This window comes from Hippopotamus amphibius, chromosome 4 (genome assembly GCF_030028045.1).
Source record: "Hippopotamus amphibius kiboko isolate mHipAmp2 chromosome 4, mHipAmp2.hap2, whole genome shotgun sequence".
NCBI classification, from domain to species: domain Eukaryota; kingdom Metazoa; phylum Chordata; class Mammalia; order Artiodactyla; family Hippopotamidae; genus Hippopotamus; species Hippopotamus amphibius.
In genome coordinates, this window is record NC_080189.1 from 165639731 (window position 1) to 165657234 (window position 17504).

Below are 17504 nucleotides of genomic sequence, written 5' to 3' on the forward strand. Positions count from 1 at the left end.
CCCATCTATTTTGGAGTTGACTGGATTCACGTGTGTGTGTGTATATGAATATATGTATATATACAGTCTGTACCATCTATAGAAATAATAATTGTGAAAATTATAAAGAAGTAACAATAACTTGTCCATATCATAAAACCTAATTTCCCTCAGACTTTTCCTCAAATTATTCTAGGGTATTATAAATATTAAAGGCATAGATATTGCTATTGACATACTGTCATTAAGGAGTATACAACTGAATACAAAATAAAGCAAGTCACTTATAATTTAAAGTTCTCCTAAAAAAAAACACCTAATAAAATCATCTAATTAACCCCTTGTTGTTTGATCTACACATCAACTTGCTCAAACGCCCCATAACTAGTTAGATATTTTACAGCATGCACATTCCATTGACTTTAATTGGGTATTTTCTTGAGCAGAATTTTTAAAAAATCAAAAGTGATTTAGAATAACTAGACTTGATAATGTGAAAACTCCAATGAAATATTTATATAGAACAATTTCAAGACCATAATATGATTGTGAAATAAACCATCTGATAGTCAAATTGTCCAACAGTTTTCTTTAAAGTGATAAAAAAAAATTACAGGCTAAAATCATTAACTTGCATATTCCAGAGCATTAAAGTAAATCTTTGTAACTCATCAAATATAGTAAACATCTCCCCTTTAGAAAACAAAGTATAGCACCCAAAAACAAAAGAACTCTTTTGGCTTACAGGAGAAGTTATCTAATTTGGTTTGTTTTTCTGATCTCTAAATATGATTTCCATCATTTATACAGACTGAGGTAAATGTTGAACTGAGGCAATATAAAATCAGTGAATCCTCTTAGGACACCTTCCCTGCTCTAAATCAGCCCTTTGTTACTTGTCCTTTTTTGTTTCTAATGAAGCAAAAAAGAACACTTCCTTTAAAATGTGGTCTGAAAATTGACATATGAGACTACATGCAGTATATATACACACATGTGTATACATAAAATATGTGTGTATACATATTTTACCACACTAATATGATACTAATTTAGCATCAAATAAGACATAAAACAATTTCCCTTCAAACATAAGCAAGAAGCTAAAGCATAAAATATACATGATAATGAAGTAGTAGTGTATTTGTTTTTTAAAATGGAGTGAAAATAATCCTACAGGCCCAATTTTACTTATTTAACTCTTTGCATGCCAATTCACTTCTTCTTATCTTATTCTACTACAAACACAACTACATGAAAGCAATTTGTTCCTTCTAGTCTAATTTCAATGACTACACATGCCCATCTTAGGGAATTAGTGCATAATAGTATAATTCAATAATCCTATTTAGAAAGAAACTTTTTAATTTGAAACTTCTGGAGGAAAATTGAATATAAGAAGGTAGAGAACCTTAGACTTAAACTGTCAATTCAACCCTAGACTTAAAATCTGCCTCCAACACAATAAGGGGTTTGAGACAGTTAACTAAGTCCAAGAAAAAGTAGTGCACACATTCTGTAAAGGGCTCAAATTGAAAAGTCTCAAACTCTATATTGGAGCCTCTTGATCACTGTAACTTCTGCACTTCCAACTGACCCTATCAGATTCAGGCAGGCTTTTCTTAAAATTTTCAGGGATGTAAAAGAAGGCCGTAGGGCTGGGCCCTTCCAGTCCTGCCCGAGACTCTATCTAACACCTTGAGGGGCCTTAGGCAAACGAGTGCAGAAACCACTGCACACATTTGACCACTGTTGCCCCCTCAGACAGCAACTCTTTCAGCCACCTCTTGAGCTGAGAGGTATTCACACTGTCTTTGGGAAGACAGATCTAGGGGAAGGGCCTGAACGTTTCCTCCAAGTAGACTCTGGCAGTTTGATCAGAGAATTCGGGGGTCTAGTACACAGAGTATGGTCTAGAAAAGGGAGATACTGGCTTTATGAGTGGCTAGCCATGTATCCATGGCCCCATATACTTCTCATGCTATAGAAGGGGCTCTAAAAGAGAAAACCCAAGGCAAGCACTCAGATGTATCCTCAAAAGGCAGCTCGAGATCACAAGAGTGATCATCAGGACTTCCACAGCTGTCCAACTAGAAGCCTTCTTAAAGTTCTGCCAATCAGCCTGTCTCAGTCAGAAACACATCAGCTATCCCATCATGAATATCCTGAAATGACAAATAACCAATCAGTAGCAAGGGTGCACTTTCCCTGAGCCTTGTATTTTCCCATTAGATGCAGCTCAGGCTGGACCAGCGGTCTACTTCCAAACGCCATATAACCTACAAACTCTAAAGTGTAAAATGAAAGGTTAACTAACTCCATCTTTTGCAGAATACAAAAGTTAAATTTAATCATATCACAGGGTAATCAAGGTAGACACAGGTATACTCAAATTGAATAATGCTGTAGCTTCTTATTAGTATTAGTAAAACTGTAGAAGTAGTTACAGTATTATTACTACTAATAATAGAATAGCTATCAAGAAAAACACTTTATACAGAAGGCATTATAGAGGAAGAGCATTTTTTCTATTGCTCCTAGCATCATTTTACAAATAAGTAAGAGGAGTCATCACACTCATTCACAGAAAACATCTGGTAGTTAATATAAAACACTCTTGATAATCTGATACTAAACCACATTTCCAAATTCATCTTATTTCCTTCTTCCTCTCCCACTTCTCCTCTGCTGAAATTTACTCCTTCTCCTCATCTAAGGAAACCATTTTCTACCCTTGGCTTCCTGAATTCCTTCCTATTTCCTGAGCAAGCGTGGCCTTTTCAGAATTCTATGACTCTTGTATAATTTGTTTCAGTTGCCTACTTCTTCAGCTGGCAAACTCCTATTTAACCTTCAGAGTCCAATTGAAATAGCTCTCCATTCCCCAACTCATCCAGGCAGAGCTAGCGTTTTCATTACGTGTGTATACCGCACCTTATTAACCTCTATAGCAATATACCCAAAGGCGAATTGAAGTGAATAGCTAGACTACGAGGTTATAACCTCCTCTCAGGGAGGGACAAGGTCTTATTCTTTGAATCTCCCCAGCCTTGCACATAGTAGGTTTATTTTTGTGTATGTATTTAAAGCATTAAAAGGTTTTAGATAAGAGGAACTTCTGTTTAGCATCACTTCCAGGTACTGGATAAAAGAGGAGCTTGCAAATAATGATAGTGATTCTGTTTCTAATTTTATGCGGATTGTATTCACCATCCTACAACCAGCCTATTTGCACAAAGAATCAAGAGTCAGCTGCATGGAAAATCTTGGTTATTAGAAACCATGTAAAAGCAACTGGAGCCTAGCCATTCAATGCTGCAGTTTCCTATCTTATTTTTTAGCACCTAGTGTTTCTCTCTCGCACTGCTGGGTAGTGAAAAGTTAGCAAATTCAAGTCTATGAATATTATTTATGCACAGGAGATCCAATTTTAATATTCTGAAAAAATAAAGCTGCTTGTAAGAATATACGGAATATTGTATTCTTTTTCAAGATAGCAGAGGCCAGCAAGATATAAATCTTAGACATCTAATTGTACAATATATTTCTCCTCAAGAAGCCCGTGCTTTCTTTAGGATGTGTGTACATGATTGGAATCTTGAAATTTCCACATGCGTGTACATGGTTGCATCACTCATCATCCGAGGAGTGATATATGCACACACGTGCACACACAAACACAAGGCTATTTGTCTCATTAAAAATACAAATACTACCATTCAAAGATGAGAAAGGCCACAAGAAAAGTAATAGAGGGGAGGCTATTACTGAAAGGCCATTGTATAAATGGAACATGAAGGTCTGTCTCTGTGCATACGTGGGAGCACACATGAGCACATCAGTGTGCATGTCCAACTAAACAGAAGGCCTGACACAGCAGGGTTCTCAGAGCTAACTCAGGATCAACTCATATCAGACAGGAACAGATCCAGGAAATTACCCAAGCTCTCTCATATTCTCTCCATGCTGACTGTAGCTACATCACGCCAAGGCCCCCATAAAACCAAGAGCCAAGGACTGCTTTCCCCACTCCTTCACACTCTCTACTCACACCCCCACCTGAGAAAAACAAACCACATCCTAGAACCAGCACGTGAATACCTGAAAAAACCCGGAACATCTTAAGAATAGCAATATTACCCAATCACTCAAATATCAAAGTATCAAAAGGCCAGTTCCCACCTTAAACCCATTGAAAGTCAAAAATGACACTTGGAAAGGTATCAATTACATAAGATTACTTTTTAAAAGTAATTATAATATCTGAAACTATTATTATGAGTCATTATGGCCTAAAAGTCTTCCTACATGCACTTTATCCTTTGAAAATCTGCCTCAGCCATAATTTGAAAAACAAATAAAATCCTAACCTCCCACAAGTCAGAAAGTCAGTAAACAAATAATTTTTGAACTCTTACTGTTAGTCAGGCATTATTCTGCTAGGCAGGGGCAAAGCTTATATATGATTAAAAATTAAAAATAAGATAATTTCAAACACTGATAGAAGCAGTGAAGAAAATATATGAAAATGTGAACACAAGTTGGAATTATTGAAGATAGCTTTTCTGTGGAGGTGACATTGAAGTCAAGAATGATAGGAAGAAGGAAAAGTCTAGGGTAAAAGCTTTTAAAACAGAGAGAGAGAGAGAGAGAGAGAGAGAAAGGAACAAGTACAAATGGCCCAAGACAAGAATGAGACTGGCAGACTAGAAATTAGTAAAATAAAAAGATGCGAAAAACTGAGTGAATGTTAAGCCAAGGAATGCCTTGATCTACCTTATGTAACAGTCATTACTTGCTATATGGCCTTGGGCAAATTACTTAACCTCTCTGTACCTGAGTTTCCTCATCTATAAAATGGGGGACCAGTAGTAATAGCACTACAGCACAGAGTTGTGGTAAGGATTAAATGAGTGAATATTTTCAAAGAATATTACGTGGCACAGTAATTGTGAAAGGACATCACTGCTATTTCATTAGCATTAACATTACCCATATCATCATAGATTTAAAAATATTCACTCTGTCTGGTAGACAAGACAAATAATTTCATGAATGCAAGAGTGGAGACAGTATAAACCGCCTAGGAAGTCACTGCAGTGATGTCCAGGCAGAAGCTGATTTTGAACCAGGATTACAGAATGAGACAGATTTGGAATATAGTTTATAGGCAGAGCTGATAATACTATGCAGAATGAAGGAAAGAAAAGGAATTAAATAACACTCCTAGCTTTTAACCCCTTAATTGAGATATAATTCATACACCATATGAATCACCTATTTAATGTGTACAGTTCAATGGCTTTAAGTGTACTCAGAAAATTGTACAACCATCACCACAATCTTAGAACATTTTCCTTATTGGGGACTTTTTTTTAATTTCTTTTTTTAAATTGAGGTATAGTTGATCTACAATGTTGTGTTGCCTACTGGAGACATTTGATATAAATGGGATCATACAATATGTAGTTCTTTGTGACTGACTCCTTTCACTTAGCTTTATGTTTTCAAGGTTCATCCACGTTATAAAATTTATTAGTAATACGTTTCTTTTCATTGCTAAATAATATTCCATTGTATAGCTATATCACATTTTACTTACCCAATCACCAGTTGATGGACATTTGGGTTGCTTCTACTTTTTGGCTATTATGAACATTTGGCTGCTATAAATATTCATGTATAAGTTTTTACGTGGACATATGTTTTCATTTCTTTTGGGTATATACCTTGGAATAGGAAAGCTGAGTATTATGGTAACTTTATGTTTAACTTTTTAGATAACTGCCAGACTTTTCAAAGTGGGTGCCCCATTTTACATTCTCATCGGCAGTGTATGAGAGTTCCAATATCTCTACATCCTCTCTGACAGTCATTATCTGTCTTTTTGATTACAGCTATCCTAGTGGGTGTGAAATGGTATCACGTTGTGGTTTTGATTTGCATTTCCCTGATGGTTAATGATGTTGAGCATCTTTTCATGTGCTCATTAGCCATTTTATATCTTGTTTGGAGAACTGCCTATTCAGACCTTTGCCCATTTTTTAATTGAGTTATTTGTCATTTCATCACTGAGTTGTAAGAGCAAAGCAAAATACCTTAAGCAAAGCAAAGGTTAATTGAGAAAGAAATAATGGCCAAATCCAGCACGTCATGATAGTTCACAAAATTTGTAACCTCTTAAGGGCAAGAGAATGCTGCTGTCATTCACTTTGAATGATACTTGTCCCTTGCAGAGTGACTAGCAGAACTGGAAGTCAAATATTTTAAAAAGCAAATGAAAATACTGAAAATAGAATGCCTGAAGCAAGAAGATAGTACCATTATCTCCAGTTTAGATAGAAAGCTACAACATTTAGAACTTATTTCCTACACACATTAATGACTAAATTTGACTACATGGGTCAATTCAAATCAGTTGGCAATGGTTATCTAGAACAATGTTTTAGGAGGGATACTGAAGTCGTGCCTGACCCAGAGGAAACTAACTTTAGTAACATCTGCCATGAGCATCAGAAGATGATAATGGCGGCATGTGTGGTAGTTAGGACACCATCACTAAGAAGGTTTATGTATCTTGAAAATATAAAAGCAATTTTCAGAAAGATTTTTTAAGCCATACAGATTATTTTTTTTTAATTTGAGATATTTAGAGTATATTCTTAATATTTCAAAATGACTAAATGAAATATAAGGACTGTGCTTCCACCAAAACATCTACACGGGGACATTATCAGAATCAGAATATTGAGCCAAATGGATCACTGATCTAACTTAGTATGCCATTCCACATGCATCTTTGCACAGTCTCTATCCCCTAATCCTCATTTCCATATAACATAACAAAGCCAAAATGGTGAGTCTGTTATTTTCCCACATAATTGAACATGTGAATTAAACTGGAATGATATGAACAAGTCACAGAATTCAATAGCAATGAGTTGACTTGTATAAAAAAAAGTCTGTACAAATTATCAACGCCAATTCATTAACTCTAATATGGGGATAATTTCACATTAGTAGGTATTTGTATCGCTTTCATCTTTTTAACAAAAGTTTTATAGTATTTACTTTTAAATTTTAGTAAAAATAATGCTGACTCAAAAAAAATTAAACTAGTAGCGTCAACGGACCCAAAATCTATAAGGCACAAAAACACAATAATTTTAGCAATAAAATGATGTAGTCTACAATTATATAACCATTTTGTATTTTACATATGTGTATATATCATACATAGATATCTTACCTCTCTAGTTTCACAAATTAAAGGAATACTAGAAAAAAAATCTGAACAGAAAATATACAACAGCAGAGAATGTGGAACTAACATTTCCAAGCTAAATAAAATTAGTTTAACATGATCTTGTAGTGATGCTGAGAAATATTTTTTTAATTTAACACAAGGAAACAAAATGGATTCTGATTATCCCTTGCTGTGTGTATTTAGGGATGCGATTGGGATCGTTGATCTGCCAAGACTCTGCCTGTGAGGGAGACAGACCAAGGTTTACAATTTTAAGCCAAAAGGGAAGAAAGGCACAGGCACAAATGAGGGTAAATGGGTACAAGGGCTTGACACCAGCAAGCCTGTCACTTGTCCCACAACTTTAGTTTTTTTCTGCGTGTTGACTTATTTCTCTGCTATCACAGTTTTCTCCTCCTGACATGTAATATGATCTCTGACAGAGAGGTGTGTAACTTTTCCATACCATGTCCGAAGCATAAAAAGAGGTTCTCTTGTTTCGAGTTTGAAATTTTCAATCAAGGAAGGACTCAGAATGGACTAGACTGGATCTCTTGAAACAATCCCTGCGGTGAGGGGGAACAAGCTACCAGGCCAGCGCAGGCTGGCTATATAGCTGTCCATTCGAGTCAAGAAATAGGATCCTTTAGAACAAAGAGGGATATGGAGCTACGAAGTCAACCCAATTCGTGTTTATTACCACTTGGCAACATTAGCAGATGAAACAGAGAAGTAAGAAAATGAAGTTGGGAAAAACAGTTTAGGATGCAATTATGGCAATCCAGGTACCAAAAGGCAAAAAAATAAAATAAAATAAAATAAAATAAAATAAAATAAAATAAAATAAAATAAAATAAAATAAATAAAATAAAATAAAATAAAGTCACTATAAAATGTGTCTAGAACTTAAGGCTCATGTTGAGAGGGGAAATGGACGAAGCTGGAGAGTAGGCAGAAGCCAAATTGGGAGGCATACTGCAAATCATGGTAAAGAACTTGGGTTTTTTTTCCCCTAAGTACATAAATTATTGAAGGGTTGAGGCAGGGTAATAAGATGGTGTAATTTATGTTATAAAATAATTACTCCAGGCTGCTGAGTGGTGAATGACAGGTATGGGTCACAGTTGAATGTGACAGAATAAAGAGGCAGTAATTTCCTACACTCCCAGTCAAGCCACATTTTACAAAGGAATCTCTTTTACATTATCCACAGATCCAAAGGCTTGTCACTTAACCTCCGTGAGTTTCAATTTCCTTGGTAATAAATCAGGAACCAAAATACCTATCTCAAATGAAAGATTATCTGAGAAATTATGTAACATGTCTAACACAGAACTTGGCATGTGGTAGATATTCAGAAAACATTAGGTCCCTTTTCACTTACTTCCCGTGTAGCTAATAAAAACCCTTCCAAATTCATTAGAAGGTGCTAACTTTTGAAAAATAAAAAGCTGGAGCCAAACAACTTGGTCTAGGCAGTCGAAACAGAGCCTAAGCAATTTAGACTCTGTAGTCTGAATGGAAAATAACCTTGACCTGAGCAAAATATTTACTAAGCTCTACACTCTAAACCAAAGACAATATGACCTGTGTACTCCAAAGAATGAACTCTCTATTTAATAAATATCCAAATTCTTTACTGCAATCTATACAACACAGAAAAATCTAGGTAAAGAAGGCAAATAAACTGCCTTGAAATGTCCTTCCAATTTCATAAAGTCATCTTTCTCTACAGCCCACCTACATAAATAATTGTGTTATTCTCTACCATCTGTTTTGAAACAGAGGTAGAGAAAATTGGAAAACTCAAGGAAGCTAACCTATGTAAATTATTTCTATACATCTTTAATTTTTCTTCACGTATTTTGGTATTTTGGTATAGTCTTACTGTAAGATGCCTTACATCATTTTTCACATGTAAAAATTCTTTCATAAATAGAATTAACATAAGTGTATATGAGCTTCTGTTTACATTCTTCCCCTTGGACTTCCTAAAGAGTTCTCAACAATCCTAGGAATCCTACTACTATAGACGAATCTCTCGTCAAAGGAATGATGAGATGAAACAACAGTCAATACAGAAGGTCTTCTAAGGCTGCACTGTCACATACATTGCCAGGAACCACATGCGGCTACCGAGCATCTGAAACATGGCTGGCTGGGGCTGAGATGTGCTGTGTGGGTAAAATACAGGGCAGGTTTTGAAAGCTCCATAAAAAAAGAATGTAAAATAACTTGGTAATTTTTTAAATTGATTAGGTGTTGAAATGATCATATTTAGAATATAATGGGCCATATAAAATACATTATTAAAATTACCTTCACGTTGTCTTTTTACCTTTCTTAATGTGACTTAAATAATATACGTAGCTCATACTTGTGTCTCCTTTGGGGCAGCATTACTCTCTGATGCTGCATATTTTTAATTAAATCAACTCTGTGTAAATCTGTTTTATAAGCCAGGATATAAATACATGAATAGAGGAATAAATAAATAAGTGGATAAATAAATAAGTTTATGATATCTCTGGATAAATTATTTCACAATATTGCTTAATAATTGACAAAAATGCTATTCAAATAATTAGGTGAAGTTAAAGTTGGTATTATATTTCATCTGATGAATAAACATGCATTAAATTAAATGCTTATGGGTCACATACTGTGATAAGTCATGGAATATCAATATATTTAAGACAAGGTCTATGCTCTCATGTGATTCATAGTTTTCTGAAAGGATATAAACAAGAAAACAAGTAAGCGCAAAAAAAATTTCTAGTGCTGTGTGAAAGGCATCGTGCTCTAAAAGAAATGTGTGGAGGCATTTTTCTTCTTTCAGAGAATGGACAGTGCTGGAGGCTGGGATAACCAAATGTCCTTCAGTGGGTGGGAGCATCCTGTATCACAGGGAACTGTCCAATTCAAAATATTCACAGTGCCCCTGAACTATGCTGGTTCCTGAACACTGGGGTGATTCCAGAGCCAAATATTCAGAGACTCCATTTTAAGAGTGCAGTCAACATAAGATTATACAAAAGCATCTCTGTTCTTCGGTGTATAAATATACATACACACACATAAATGTAACACACACACACACACATATATAGTGTGTCAATAGTACCATTTTGCCATTTTCAGTCCAAGAAAAAAATAACTTACTTGAAGCATTTAATAGCTATAAAACAGAATTCCTATATATAAGCAAATAACTTCTTCAAAAAATTTTTTCCAACTTACAAATAATACTTTGTCACTAAGCAGGAATACCATCCTTGCCATTCTGACCTGACTCCCAATTGAGAAATAAGCAGAGAGAGGCGGGGAGAAAACCCTTTCCATCATTTGCCAGAGAGGTCACTCTTTATTCCTTTTAACCATTAGAAAGGATACTGCTAATCTAGAATAATATGGTGAGCAAAAGGTAGGTACTACTCAATACAAAATGTTGGAATCATTAAAAGAGGAACAAGTCAAGCCACCATAGGTAGAAATTAAGGCATTCATTATTTGCTAACAATGATTATAATATGTATGAAATCCATAAAAATGTCATACCTCGGTGTCAAACCTGCTCATCTCTCCCACTCAAATCAAAGAAAGATCCTTTGAAGAACTGACATTCTAGAATCTTATTCAGGCTTGAGGCAACAGGACTATTTTAATCCATGCTTACATCTAGAGTGGCAAAGCTATTTGCCTCAAAAATAAGGGTGTAGTACCCTTTACAAAATGCCTTACTACATAACTTAATTATCTCTATAAGAAGTGAAAAACTGTGAACCATAAATTATGGAGGGAAATCTAGCATAATGGTGGAATAGTGTCCAAAAACTGATACCCTTTCTGCATTAAAATATTCAGGGCTAATTGTGATTTTAGCACTTGTTTTTATCCTTGCTTTGTTCATTGGCCAAACTTAAACACTTCTCATCTCCTTCAATGAAAAGTGGCGCTATTATGTTCCTGGAAGCATGAGCAGGGTTCCTCAAAGCCCAATTTTAAGGTCTTAATTGGCTGAGGCAATGGGAGACCATACAAAGCCCACTTCACAGAGAAGGGCAAGATTGCCAGGTCACTTGAGAAGAGATGAAGAGCTAACTGGAAGCTATTGCTGAAATCTTAGTGTTCTGGGAAGTTTTACCAAATAGTAACTTACAGAGAATGGAACCCAATCACCCATCATAAAACAGAACCCAAAGGTGCTGAAGTCAGCTTGTAGAAACAGAACAATCAAAACAGAAACAGTTACCATCACTCAATAACTGTACAGCATAACAAGCCAAGCAAGCTTTATGGAAACTGGGTGTTTGATTGGCACTGTGGTGTGTTGTTGATATCAAATATTCGATTATATCTTCTCATAACCTCTAAGACCCAGGAACCATATGTTCACAAATCAAAAGCATTGTTACTTACTAACACTTTTGTTCATTTGGTACTACTGGACTTGTAGTCTACTTCTACCTTTGCAAAGTCGAATAACCTCCAGCCAGCCAGCCATCCATTTACCCTTCTCACATTTGTTGTGTGTTATATGATAAAAGCCACTTAAGACGCTGAATAAAATTATCTTGGACCTCAAACAGTTCATTATTATTTAACTAATAATAATTAATAATTCATCAACATACACCCATTATAAAAACATTCAATTTGGAATAATTTAAAATAAATTAATACTTTCATCATCAACTCTAACCACTGATGACAGGTTCCCAAAACAAACCAACAAAACCAAGGAAGACCAATTTACATTTGTGAAATTCAAGACTCCATGGAAAAAGAAAAGTTAAAGGTCCAGAATTAATCTTAAAAAAAAAAACTTTTAAATCATTTTATTTTCACAAAAACAATAAGACATAATAAAAAAAAGATATCAAATGAAATTTTAATGCTTTGGGGGCTGATAACAGTGAGGACTTAACTACTGCTATCCACAAACCATCAGATACTAAAATGCTCATAAGTTTGTTTTACTTTGCTGTTACAAAAAATACAATAAGAGGCTTAATTTTTTTTCAGGATAGTTCCCCATGCAATTAATACTTTCTGATTATTTACTCTGGACTTCTACTTGCTTGCTCCTTTGTCCATTCACTCATTACTTTCCTCAAAAAGTATTTATTGTGTAGCTAGTATACGCTGCTGTAAAGAACAAGAAAAACCAAGGTGCCTGTTGTCAACTTCTACCTCCACCTACCCCCATTATACAACCAAGGTGTTTTATTTGTTTGATTTTTTTTTCTCTATCAACCACTGGAATTCAATTGTTAAGTTCAGGTATATTCTAGCTCATTCTTATTTTCCCAGGGCCTTTTACTACAAAAAACTTACTACTTTATTTCTATTATCTATTCTAGAACACAGAATCTATTATCTATTCCCTCTTTTTTGACTCCTCACCAATAGGAATAACCCACAATTGAAGAAAATTGAATATACAAGCAGGAAGAGTTCTATAATTCCAAGAGTCATAATACGCTAGAATTTAGTACCAGTTCACATCGATCAGAGGATACTGTAATTCACAATCAAAATTAAAGTCTAAAAGAAAAAACTTTTGGAGAAAATATGCAGCATTAAAAAAACCTAGAAATCCTAAATGGTATTAATTCCAATTAATTAACTTACATGGAATAGTAAGACATTGGTATTTTTCATCTACATTTGCAAATCTTTAGAAATTACAAATGAGGCAAATTAAGATATTAAAAAAAATTACTTTCCTCCCCAAATGACTCTTCCTCAATAAATACTCTAACCATTCATTTATTCTGTTCCTTCAACCAGAGTAAGAAAAGAGAAGAAGCTGTATAAGGTACCATACAGAAAAATAAAAACCCCTGTAAGATCTTTTTTGTAGGACATCAGCACTTCTCCCCTTTTCTTTCCCAATCTCCAAATACCCCAAAGCATAGGCACTTCCTTCATTTCCTTGTATCTTAGAAACCAACAGACATCTCCTATCTCCCATTACCATGACAGCTATGATGAGTCTGACTTAGCCAAAGCAACATGTGCTAATAACATCTGACTAACAGGGAAACTTCCTAATAATAAAATGACAAAAATTTCTCTTTATGAGTTTTACCATGATTTACAATTTATATTCCCTCAGGGCAATTGACAGCAATTCACAGTAACAGAAGACAGAAGAAACGACCCCATCAGTGGCTGCTTCTTCTGAAGCACCAAACCTATGTGAAAAAAAAAGAATTCTAAAACGAACCAGAGCCACCCCATCAATAACTCTTCCCTTTTGTGAAGCATACACCCGCAACCACATAATCCCTTTCACAGCATATATGCAAACTCTTCTATAAATCCTTATCTGAACTAGAATTTTCAATTTAAAAGACTATGTCTCTTTCATATATGGAACCCAATGAAACAACACACACTTCGAACATACAGGTAGTGTAGTCACTGAAAATAAGTCAATGTTGGTTCTCCTATGACCTGCCTAAGCAAGGACAGTACTTGCGTTAGCACAAATTGAATTGAAGGAGACACAAAGTAAATTATACAGCCAAATATGTATTATACAGCAATGAATCTCATCTAATGCTTCTGTCTAGGTGGTAATAAGAATAAATGGATATTTCTTTAAAAAAATGTTTTAAATAAGAAATTAAATTAAAAAAAGAGTAGATGGATATTTCAAGGCAAGGGGGAAAGTGAACACAGTTAATTACTACATACCAATTTCTTATAAAATGGACTTTAGGACAGATGTTGAAAGATGAATAAAATATTTGAGAACTAGAAATGTAAAATGAGGGAGACATTTCAAGGTGCTCATAGAGAAAAACTGCACTAAAGAAAGACTGCAAAAAAAAACCTGCAAATAAAAAATAAACTAGAAATTTAGATGGAGCTAGAGCTGTGGAAAAGTAATGAGATGCTTAGTCACCTGGACATGGTTATGGAGGCATGGAAATTGAAAGACCAATACAAAATCATTGTTAAAGAGTTCAGATTGGTTTACATGGAGACGTACATCTGAGGTCCAACAACATTTATGACTTGTCTAACACCAGCCCTACACCAGGACTTACACAAAAACAAGGTTACAATTTGACCTGGGGAGAGAGGATTGTAAAGAAGTTAAGTAGCAAGGTACATTAGTTTAACATGGAATGAAGATCAATTTACAGTAAAGTTTAAAAACAGTCAATCAATAAAAAAGGTTTGCAAGCATTAGTCTCAGGAGGGAGTATGGACATTCATCCCAGTTCGTTCCAGATGTCAGAGAAAGCAAATCCTAAAGCAACTCTCTTCCAGAAAGTACATTTTAAATATTTGCTCCACAGATTTCAAAAGGAAGAGGAAAAGAGGAACAAGTACACATTTCTGTGTAGAAAGTGTCAGTATTGAATTCAAATCTAAAGGGCAGAAAGACATTCCAAATTCTTCTTTATTTTATTTTACTTAATTTCTTTTTTTTTTTTGGTCATGCCACGCTGCATGCAGGATCTTGGTTCCCTGACCAGGGATCTAACCCATGCCCCCTGCAGTGGAAGCGTGTAGTCCTAACCAGTGGACCTACAGGGAATTACCTCAAATTCTTAATTTGCATTCCTAATGTATTTAAATCAAAGCTTTTTTATTCTCTCTTACAAACTGATAGATAATTTCTCTGCCTGGATTGAGAGAAGAGCAAAAAAAAAGTGATAATTTTTAGATTTAAGTAGAAAATTAGTATAAACATATATGCAGATGTCAACACTGAAGAACAGTATGACTACAGTAGGCCAGCGTTTTCACATTGATTTCTAACTGGAATGTAACCACACATTAATTAGCTATATTTTTCCTCTTTTAACAGTTTATTTTTTGAGAACAACTTTTACATGAAGAATGTTTGCTTGAAAACAGCTTGAAATTGCATTTGCCTTTCCTCTCCTCCCTTACTGAACATCATTATGATAAGCATATTTAGTGAAATATTATGAGAATTTACGTGTTTAGAGAATATGTCTGAAGATGTATTACACGCAGCAGCCATTTCCTCTTGCCTGTGCTGTCCCTAAAAAACATTTTAACCTCACCATGAACAAAGATACAAATATTAAAGTGAACCGATCGGAGGCCTCACTGATATGGAAGAACAAGAGATCGTGTTACCTAGAAACATACCTCTGTGAAGTGTTCACATTAAACAGCCATCGCCACAAAGTGCCCGGAAAGCAAGGTTAGTTCCTTGTTTAAATGAGAGTTCACAATTTCAGTTAAAGAAAGAATAAGAAACTAACTCCTCTGTTGTTCATAATTATTACCAATTCATTGCCGCTAAATCATACTACATAGATATCTCCCCTTCTGAAGATCTTTGAAGAAAAAACTCCTTCCAACAGCCATAGACCTTTTAGTTTCTAGTAACCTCAGAGTTTCAAAATATTTTTACATCTTAGCTAAATCCTTCTGCTGCAGTTTATATCTCTCTTCCCAAGATGAAAGTTCTTCTATGTTAAGGTGTGTTGAGTCACTAAAGTCAGAACAGAAGAAGGTTAGAGGGAGATGTTAACCTGAGAGCAGCTGTGGATGACACCGCCAGACGCAGCTGAGGTTCCGGGGGCAGCTATGACCATGTTAAGGGGGGAAAGAAGGAAGAAACTGTGAATCATAAATTGGATATACAACTCTCCTGACCCCAGTGAACTCTGAAAGCTTTGAAGAGAGCCGAATTTCTCATGACCATAAAAGTATATGTTAGTCAGATAGAATAGTTCTTGGAAATAGTTGTTGCATGGGATTTTAGTAGGATGACATGAAAATTAACTGATTGTCCCCAAAACTGTAGTGTTCTTTAATCACTCTGAATTTTAAAAGTACAACAGAAAGGTATGGTCTAGGGTGACTGATTTGGAAGCAGATAACATGCTCCTGGTGGAGGCATACATTTAGAAAAGGTCTGAACTTAGTTCCCTATTTATGGGAGAGAAAGGTTCTATACCCGATTAGAATTAACTTCATTAAACGGACCTGAGGCTTGCTGTTTCTACGAGCTACTCTAGAAATTATAGACGATCACATGCTAAAATGACATGAAAGAAAATCCCGGAAATATTAGAGCTATCACAACAAGGGAGGTAAAGTCCAAACAGCATAACTTACCATTTTTTTCTACAAAAGCATTTTTAGTGGTTTAGTCGTTACGGCAGCCAAAAAAGACAGATATTTCGACAGAGAAATTTTCTTCCTAACATTCTTAATAAAAATTTGATCTCTTTACAACTTCAGGGAATAGATCCCCCAAAAAGTGAGAAAGAACAGGTTGTTTCCAATTTGCAAGGCCCACTGAAGTTGATTGCGAAGTGCTGATTCATTTTGACACGTGATATGATAGTAGGAACACAAGCTTCAGTTTCACAAAGTCCTCTCCCATCTGTAATTCACTGTCCCATCTTGTGAGAAACAACCTATGCCCACTGCTTCCTAGACTCAGCTGCCTTACTATACAATGTGATTAATAACCTCAGTGGTTGTTTTTAGTACGAAATAAGATACATATAAAACCCTGAATATTATTAGCAAGCCCTCAAGAAATGTTAGCTTCCTTTATTCCCCTAAGGTCATCTCAAAGACAATGAGGCTGAACAGTTGAACAGAAAGATCTAACATCACCTGTAGGGGACTGTGGTGAGGAATCTTTTCAAAGTGTGACATGATTAAGAAATGAATTTTAAATACTAGAGTACAAAGTCAATAGTTTTAATTGAAAATAAAGCAAGTCTGTAATCTCTCACGGTTGATGTGATGAACTATTCATCTAGGAAAGAGAATGTATCAAAGTCTTTCCAAATACCTTAGGGAGAACTTAAAGGACTTGACTCTGGAAAGATAAACAGGTGAAAGATTTTCTTATTGTCAATTATCCTACTTTCAAAAGATACAGGGAAAACAGCTCATTTAATACAGGACATCATCAGAATAATTTGGCGGGATAATTCCAGTTATCTATTACTTCATGTTTATTCCTGTGTCTTGAACAAGCAGAAATAAGAATAAATCAACATTGATGTTTGATTTCCTTTTGATTGGTAGAACAGACCTAAGTGTCTAGCGTAGATATGAGAAGGAGATATAGCTTCTGATGAAGACACCATAATAAAAGGGATAAAGGAGCAGGATGCTAAATCTGTGCTATCCATTTATCTATCTGTCTATCCACCCATCCACCCACCTGTCTACCTACCCAAACATTCAGTAAGTACGTTTATTTGCTGTTTAAATATGGTGCCAGATGCAATGGAAAAACAAGGGTATATAATAC

General features: G+C 35.2%; 1 protein-coding gene across 6 annotated transcripts in view; it reads right to left on the reverse strand.

Moving 5' to 3' along the window:
- CEP128 (centrosomal protein 128) overlaps positions 1-17504 on the reverse strand; it is a 437525-nt gene that overhangs the window by 204292 nt on the left and 215729 nt on the right. The window contains exon 21 of one of the 6 annotated variants that reach the window (XM_057733205.1): positions 2064-2144. The exons of the other annotated variants lie outside the window; for them this stretch is intronic. Coding sequence (XP_057589188.1) covers positions 2134-2144 — 11 coding nt within the window. The 3' untranslated portion in view covers positions 2064-2133. Of the gene's footprint in view, positions 1-2063; positions 2145-17504 lie in introns of those variants that run through there. 6 annotated transcript variants of the gene reach the window in all.